The sequence below is a fragment of the Photinus pyralis genome, unplaced genomic scaffold (genome assembly GCF_008802855.1).
Source record: "Photinus pyralis isolate 1611_PpyrPB1 unplaced genomic scaffold, Ppyr1.3 Ppyr1.4_LG9, whole genome shotgun sequence".
NCBI lineage: Eukaryota > Metazoa > Arthropoda > Insecta > Coleoptera > Lampyridae > Photinus > Photinus pyralis.
In genome coordinates this window covers 16,864,561-16,872,760 of record NW_022170878.1, presented here as the reverse complement: position 1 = coordinate 16,872,760, position 8,200 = coordinate 16,864,561, and the positions used below count along the sequence as shown (strand labels likewise).

The 8,200-nt window shown below is 40.8% G+C and overlaps 1 protein-coding gene across 1 annotated transcript; it reads left to right on the top strand.

The window, feature by feature from the left end:
• The first annotated feature begins 874 nt into the window (after positions 1 to 874).
• Positions 875 to 6,132, top strand: LOC116180472 (lariat debranching enzyme). The gene is made up of 4 exons (XM_031500470.1): positions 875 to 1,228; positions 1,276 to 1,427; positions 1,479 to 1,719; positions 5,146 to 6,132. Exons 1-4 carry the CDS (start codon positions 1,032 to 1,034, stop codon positions 6,002 to 6,004), a joined length of 1,449 nt encoding a protein of 482 aa, XP_031356330.1. The 5' UTR covers positions 875 to 1,031; the 3' UTR covers positions 6,005 to 6,132.
• The last annotated feature ends 2,068 nt before the right edge of the window (positions 6,133 to 8,200 follow it).

The following is an 8,200-nucleotide window of genomic DNA, read 5'->3' as shown; positions in this document are numbered from 1 at the left end:
TTAATTTGGGTGCGTAGAATCCATACTTTCAAACAGTTCCAAGATTGGGCTACTAGTTCAAAAGTTACAGCCCTTTGAATTTTTTTCTAGTCTATATAACTTTTGATTGATAATAATAATAATAATAATAATAATAATAGAGATTTATTGCCCAACAGAACAGACCTTCCAATTACAGGACAATACATAATAGTTAACGCGCAATGATTTAGTGTAATAAGAAACAAAAAGAAAAAGAAAGAAACACAACAAAAAACTCAAAATCTTAACATAACTAAACAACAACAAAATAATTAAATTCATATTTCAAAAAAAAAAAACCAAATTAAATTGTCGACAAACCGCAAGTTACATTCTATGCATATAAAAATATATAAAATTGAGAAGTCTTATCGAAAAAGTACAAATTGATTTGGATTCTACACACCCAAATTAATAAGAAAAAGTGTTTTCCCGAGAAATTTTGGTGTAGTCGATTTTTGGTAAAAAAAGGAAGGTAAATAACTGCCTTTTTTTGAGCCCCAAGAAAAAATTGTCTCAGATCGACCCGGAAAAAAATTTTCTTATAGAATGTGGCCTGTAGAATTGTACTGTTCGGAATTGTAACCTTATCGACTTACTTCGGTGGAACCGGCCATTGTTAAAATAACATTTAAAAGGTTGTTAACGTTATATCAACATTGATGTGTCACTAGCGTTAACTTAACGTGCAGGTTATCTGTAGAAAACGTTATTTTGCCCATCCTAATCATAATAACAAAAGTCCCAACACAAGTGATTTTGAATTATTTTTCGTCATCACGCTGTATATTATTTCAGCGCGATTGTGGTACTTTTTGTTATCAATGTTGGTAGCATTGTAAACATAACCCCTAATTTCAAATTTGACAGGTTATGTCCGTTGATAGTTTGTGAGGTTATGTCTTTGTGAAAATGAATATTAATTAATCAACTTTTATATACCCCCATTGCGTATATAAAACTGTACATAGCGTTGATTACATATCAATCCACGACCAAGGAACGACAGAATGAAGGTCGCGATCGAAGGTTGTGCCCACGGTGAACTGGAAAACATTTACAATACGATCAAAGATATGGAAGTACAGGAGAAGATGAAGGTGGACTTGCTAATAATTTGCGGTGATTTTCAAGCGACTCGCAACGAGGGGGACTTGTACTGTATGGCCGTCCCTCCGAAATATTACGACATGTGTTCATTTTACAAGTGAGATACGCTTTCGTTTACTTTACGTCTGCACTTTGTACGTTTAGGTACTACAACGGTGACCTGAAAGCTCCCATCTTGACCATTTTCATTGGCGGCAATCACGAGGCTTCGAATTACCTACAGGAGCTACCGTACGGAGGGTGGGTCGCGCCCAACATTTATTACATGGGATATTCGTGCGTTCTGAATATTGCAGGTTTCGTCACCGCTTATTAGTCGATGTGGTACGTGTAATTTCTCTTTGTAGGTATACGGATAGGAGGTTTGTCGGGTATATATAAAAGCCATGATTACTTAAAGGGTCGTAGTGAGAAGCCGCCGTATAGCAACGACACGAAACGAAGCGTCTACCATATACGTAATTTAGACGTTTTCAGGTTGAAGCAGGTGACGGGCCCGCTCGACATTTTTATCAGTCACGACTGGCCTAGCGGCATTTGGAATTATGGCAATATTAGGCAGCTGCTCAAGTTCAAACCCTACTTTAAGTATGCTTTAACTGGGGGGGTGTCTTACATCTCGAAAATGTGTACACTCCTTCCTTATACTTTCCACTAACTAAAAAATCAATAGCCGGTCGATTACTTTTGTACCGTTTCGGTACTGTTGTGGTCCACGACGTTGCAAGTGGTGATTTTTTGCTGTAATCAATGAAAATGTGCTTATATGGGTACACACTTTGTTTGAATTTGGCGTTTCTTATTTTTAAATGTTATCCGGCTGCAAGGACCATAAATCAAACATGATCTATACCCGGTACTAATTGTCAGGCCTGTAAACAGGGTGAAGTAGCAGGAGTTGCAGGTATTTTTATAGGTGGGGCTCAAGAAAAAAAGAAGAGCCCCCAGATAATTATTATCCAAAATATTGATTGTAAATTTGCGAATTTTTTAAGAAAAAGTGTGCTTTTCGGAGGTAAAATGGGTTTTTTTTGCGGGAAAAATAAGAAAGGGCATTACGGGAAGGCGTAGGTAGCGAAACGTATGCGGGACGGCGAAACGTATGCAGGACGTCGACACGCTTCGAACGTCCCCCCCCCCCCCCCGCCCCGCCTTTCCTAGAGGAATGACAGGAAATCTGTGCGGTCGTACCGGCGAAAGGGGGGGAGGAGCACTTCCGAGGTTCGATCGCCGGCCGGCTGGGGACGGGGGGGGGGGGCGAGGAGACGCGAGTAACGTTTTTGAGGCACTTCTTCGTGATTCCTTATATTTTAATTAAACTTTCACCATCTCAAGTACGGGCCGGGACACGTCATCTGTAATTTAAAAAAAATACCTTTTGGGGGAGGAGGGGGTCGAAAATATAAAAAAGAGCGTTTTGGGATAACTGGCACTTTTTGTTCTTATTTTAGCGTTTCTTCGGAAACGAGGAGAGTTAGAACGATGCTGTTTTGACGTTGGATTCCTATGTCGATCGGTCGCGTTCTAGAATCGACGGGCGCGATTTGAACAAATGCGCGAGGCGAGGCGGAGCAGCCATGCGACACCTTCAATCGTGTGTTTTAATGTGCGAGGCGAAGCCGAGCAATGTGTCAACGGTCCTAAGCAAGCGTAAGACTAGGTGGATTTTATGCCCCCCCCCCTTCTCGATTGCCTAAACATGTCACTTTTTCATATTTTAGCGTTTCTTCGGAAACGAGGAGGTTAGAACGATGCTGTTTTGACGTTGGATTCTATGTCGATCGTCGCGTTCTAGAATCGACGGGCGCGATTTGAACAAATGCGCGAGGCGAGGCGGAGCAGCCATGCGACACCTTCAATCGTGTGTTTTAATGTGCGAGGCGAAGCCGAGCAATATGTCAACGGTCCTAAGCAAGCGTAAGACTAGGTGGATTTTATGCCCCCCCCCCCCTCTCCCCGATTGCCTAAACATGTCGCTTTTCTCATATTTTAGCGTTTCTTCGGAAACGAGGAAAGTTAGAACGATGCAGTTTTGACGTTGGATTGCTATGTCGATCGGTCGCGTTCTAGAATCGACGGGCGCGATTTGAACAAATGCGCGAGGCGAGGCGGAGCAGCCATGCGACACCTTCAATCGTGTGTTTTAATGTGCGAGGCGAAGCCGAGCAATGTGTCAACGGTCCTAAGCAACCGTAAGACTAGGTGGATTTTATGCCCCCCCCCCTTCCTCCCTCCCCAATTGCCTAAGCATGTCGCTTTTTTCATATTTTAGCGTTTCTTCGGAAACGAGGAGAGTTAGAACGATGCAGTTTTTACGTTGGATTCCTATATCGATCGGTCGCGTTCTAGAATCGACGGGCGCGATTTGAACACATGCGCGAGGCGAGGCGGAGCAGCCATGCGACACCTTCAATCATGTGTTTTAATGTGCGAGGCGAAGCCGAGCAATGTGTCAACGGTCCTAAGCAACCGTAAGACTAGGTGGATTTTATGCCCCCCCCTTCCTCCCTCCCCAATTGCCTAAACATGTCGCTTTTTTCATATTTTAGCGTTTCTCCGGAAACGAGGAGAGTTAGAACGATGCAGTTTTGACGTTGGATTCCTATGTCGATCGGTCGCGTTCTAGAATCGACGGGCGCGATTTGAACAAATGCGCGAGGCGAGGCGGAGCAGCCATGCGACACCTTCAATCATGTGTTTTAATGTTAGCCGAGCAATGTGTCAACGGTCCTAAGCAAGCGTAAGACTAGGTGGATTGCGCTAAAAATCGCACTACGCATGCGCAAAATGCAACTTTATTATTTATGAAGCAATTTGAACGAAATTTGTATGGTGGGTCCCTCTAATGAAGGCAAACAAAATTCGTACGCAAAAATCGGGATGCGCAAAACGCAAGTGTAATCGGAGCGAGGCGAGGCGGTTAAGCATTAGGTGCTAATTATGTGCCCTATTCCCGAATTAAATGCTCCTTTTTTTTTAAATTATGAACCTGGAAAAACATGTAATAATTTAAAAAAAAAGGAGCATTTAATTCATGCACCTAATTAGCATCTAATTATAGTTAGTTTGAATATTTAAAATTATACAGGGTGCACCCACAAAGTAGGGCGCCAAAATGGTAAATTTTTTTTAATAGAACCCCTGTAATTGAATGCATTTTTTATTTCTACGTGTAATTGTACGTTTTTTTATTATATGGTTAATATCCGAGAAACTAGTAGTTTAAGTGCACTCAAAAATACTTAATTTTATCCAAAATCGTCCTGAAACCTTCATGTTCATGCCTACTTTCTGTCAGGAAATTGTAGTTCCCATGACAGAGGCAGAGCAAACTACGTTTCCTGTCGTTTGTCACTTTACTGGCCGCAACTGTCACTTTACCGGCCGCACCGTTATTTTACCGGCGGCATCTGTGACATTACTAAACATCTATAATGACTCCTGTCACCACTGCATCCTGGGCACTCTCCCGGCGGAAAAACAGACGAAATTTATTTTTTATAGTTATTGTTTTCTTTGTTTTTAAATATTTCGTTTAATTAAAGTTTATTTATTTTATCAAAAAAACTTCCCATTTTTTAAAAAAAGTTCTATAAGTATAAAAATTGAAATTTTATATTAAAATTTGATTTTGGGTAAAATTTAATACAAAACTCGTCAGTAAAATGACACTACTTGACTCGGAAATTAAAGTGCCTACGCGAGACGTTGTTATAATGTAGCCGAAGCTGCGGCCGCCGTAGTCCAATATTCGCTTCCCACAAAGTCAAGAAAGAGGTACGAAAAGGCGTACAAACCTTTTAATGACTGGCGCAAAACTAAAGAAATAATTACTTCCACACATATTCCATTAATTGTTAGTAATTAGTTTCAGGTACATATTTGTATTCCCTTGTTTATTCGGTTTTCTGAACATCCCCTGTAATTTCTCAAAAATGTTGTACATCGTTCCCGAGAGTGAAACACCCCTTGCTTTTAACTTGCGAATGTCCGTGTCTTTACCGATGATTGCAGGGACGATATGGAGTCCGGTAAATTGGGTAGCAAGCCCTGCGAGGAATTGCTGAAGTATTTACAGCCGAGCTACTATTTCGCCGCGCACTTGCACTGTAAATTTGCGGCGTTGTTCAAGCACGACAGCAAGCGCGTCACCAAATTCCTGTCTCTCGACAAGTGTCTGCCCCAGAAGCGATTTTTACAGTTCGTCGACGTTCCGCACGGCCCGGATTCGAAAATCGAACTAAAATACGACCTGGAGTGGCTCACGATCCTATCCCTGACCAATCACTTGGTCAGCGTCAAATCGGGCATCAACTACATGCCGAGCTGCACCGGTACGTCGACGCGATGGGAGTTTAATCCGAGCGAAGCGGAAAAGTCGGCGGTTTATAGGAAATTCTCGGAAAATCTGGTGATACCTCACAACTTTACGAAAACGGCCAAAGGGCACGTCGAAGGGCCGTTGCAGCGCAAGTTCTCACACCAGCCGAGGCCGAAACTCAACCCTCAGACTACCTTATTTTGCAAGACGCTGAACGTAGACGATCCCATGGTGCTTTTAGGCGCACTGGACGAGACCGACGGCAGATTGGAAAGCGGCGACAGCGCCGATTCCACCGACAGCGAAGGCTCCACCGACAGCGAAGTTGAGGACGACGCCGTCATATACGAAACGTTCATAAGTACTATGCCGACGAAATTCAAATTGCCGAAGCCGAAGGTCGAGCAGCCTGATTTAAGTGCAATGACCAACACGTCACCTGTTCCCAACGAACCAGACTCAATTGCGGTTGAAAATGACAGCAGTACTCCGTCGCATCCAAAAAAATTCAAGGGGCGAAATGCGAGTCTGTACGAAACTGAAGATACATAAACCGAAAGAGGGGGATGATTAATTTTAGGTTTAAGAATTTGTGTAATTTTGTTGAAAGGGATGTCAATTCTGCGCGGTACAAATTTTTAGTGTAAATACGGAAATTTTAATTATATTTTATTTTGTACTTTTGGTTTTATTAAACCTGGGGGCGAAGGAGGTAGAAGGGAAGGGCTGGAAGAAAGTGGGAGCGGTAAAGAGTGAAGGGTGGGAAACGGAACCAACGAAATTTCCGCGACTAGCGTTCTTTATAAACAAAAGTTATAGACTAGAAACCAATTTCGAAAAAAAAACAAAGGGCTGTAACTTTTGAACTAGTAGCCCAATCTTGGAACTGTTTGAAATTATGGATTCTACAGGCCACATTCTATAAGAAAATGTTTTTTTCCCGGTCGATCTGAGACAATTTTTTTTCGGGGCTCAAAAAAAGGCAGTGTATAACCTTCCTTTTTTACCAAAAATCGACTGCACCAATATTTCTCGGGAAAACACTTTTTCTTATTAATTTTGGTGCGTAGAATCCAAAACAATTCGTACTTTTTCGATCAGACTTCTCAATCAAAAGTTATAGACTAGAACCAATTTCGAAAGAAAATTCAAAGGGCTGTAACTTTTGAACTAGTAGCCCAATCTTGGAACTGTTTGAAATTATGGATTCTACAGGCCACATTCTATAAGAAAATTTTTTTCCGGGTGGATCTGAGACAATTTTTTTTGAGGGCCTCAAAAAAAGGCAGTGTACAACCTTCCTTTTTTACCAAAAATCGACTGCACCAAAATTTCTCGGGAAACACTTTTTCTTATTAATTTTGGTGCGTAGAATCCAAAACAATTCGTACTTTTTCGATCAGACTTCTCAATCAAAAGTTATAGACTAGAAACAAATTTCGAAAAAAAATTCAAAGGGCTGTAACTTTTGAACTAGTAGCCCAATCTTGGAACTGTTTGAAATTATGGATTCTACAGGTCACATTCTATAAGAAAATGTTTTTCCCGGATCGATCCGAGACAATTTTTTCTTTGGGGCTCAAAAAAAGGCAATGTTTTACCTTCCTTTTTTTTTACCAAAAATCGGCTACACCAAAATTTCTCGGGAAAACACTTTTTCTTATTAATTTTGGTGCGTAGAATCCAAAACAATTCGTACTTTCGATTGGACCTCTCCATCAAAAGTTATAGACTAGAAACCAATTTCGAAAAAAAATTCAAAGGGCTGTAACTTTTGAACTAGTAGCCCAATCTTGGAACTGTTTCAAATTATGGATTCTACAGGCTACTTACTTCTGGTATTTTCACCTGTAGATACGTTTCGTGTTACATCAATTAAAGTTGACGTTGGAGTAGAGTGTAGAGCTGTGTTTTTTGTTTTTTTATGTACACGCAATTTACCAATTAACGAGTTGTTTTGTCTATAAATTGATCGTAGACGTGTTTTTATGTATTCTGCCCGTTCTGGTTTATTTACCGCATTTGATTCTATACCTAATTTTTTGTAAACGTTTAGAGATGTTTGATTTGTATATTTTTCTCTTTTGCATTTTGTTGTAGTGGATTTTTTTTGTATTTGTGTGTTATGCCAGGTTTTTTTAATCTATAAAAGGCTTTCCTGGTAGATTTTCCACAGAAGTCGATTCGTTTATAGTCTTACAGATACTTACGTCGTTCCAACTTACCATAGGGTTAGCACCACCAAGCGTCTTTAAATACTTTACTATCCCTTTTAGCAAATAAACAATTGGGAAAAAATAGCTGAAAAGCAACAGGGTTAATGTCACACTCCCATCAAGAAAATCGATAGAACTTTTCGCACATTTTATTTTACCTCAAACCACAATAACAAAGAGTGATAGGAAATCGCAAAAGCAAGCCATTTGCATACAAAACTAACGGTACTGATATCAAACCACAAAGACAACTACACTTTAGGTATGCTAAATTGACACTTAGGTCAATGGAACCGATTACGTTACCAAACAAAATTCAATTTACAATGAAAATAATCGCTAAGCTGAGTGAACATGTGAACAGCCTGCATAAAAGTTCGACTTGCACCTGGAGACTCCACCAGAACGTTTACAGAATTTGCTCGAATCACTCCAGCGCGCACGGACCGCTTACAGAACTGGCAGTTGTCTTCCTTACGTCAACCAGTTCTGCGCCGGATGAATAATAATGCTCAATCGGTTAAAAAGTGGC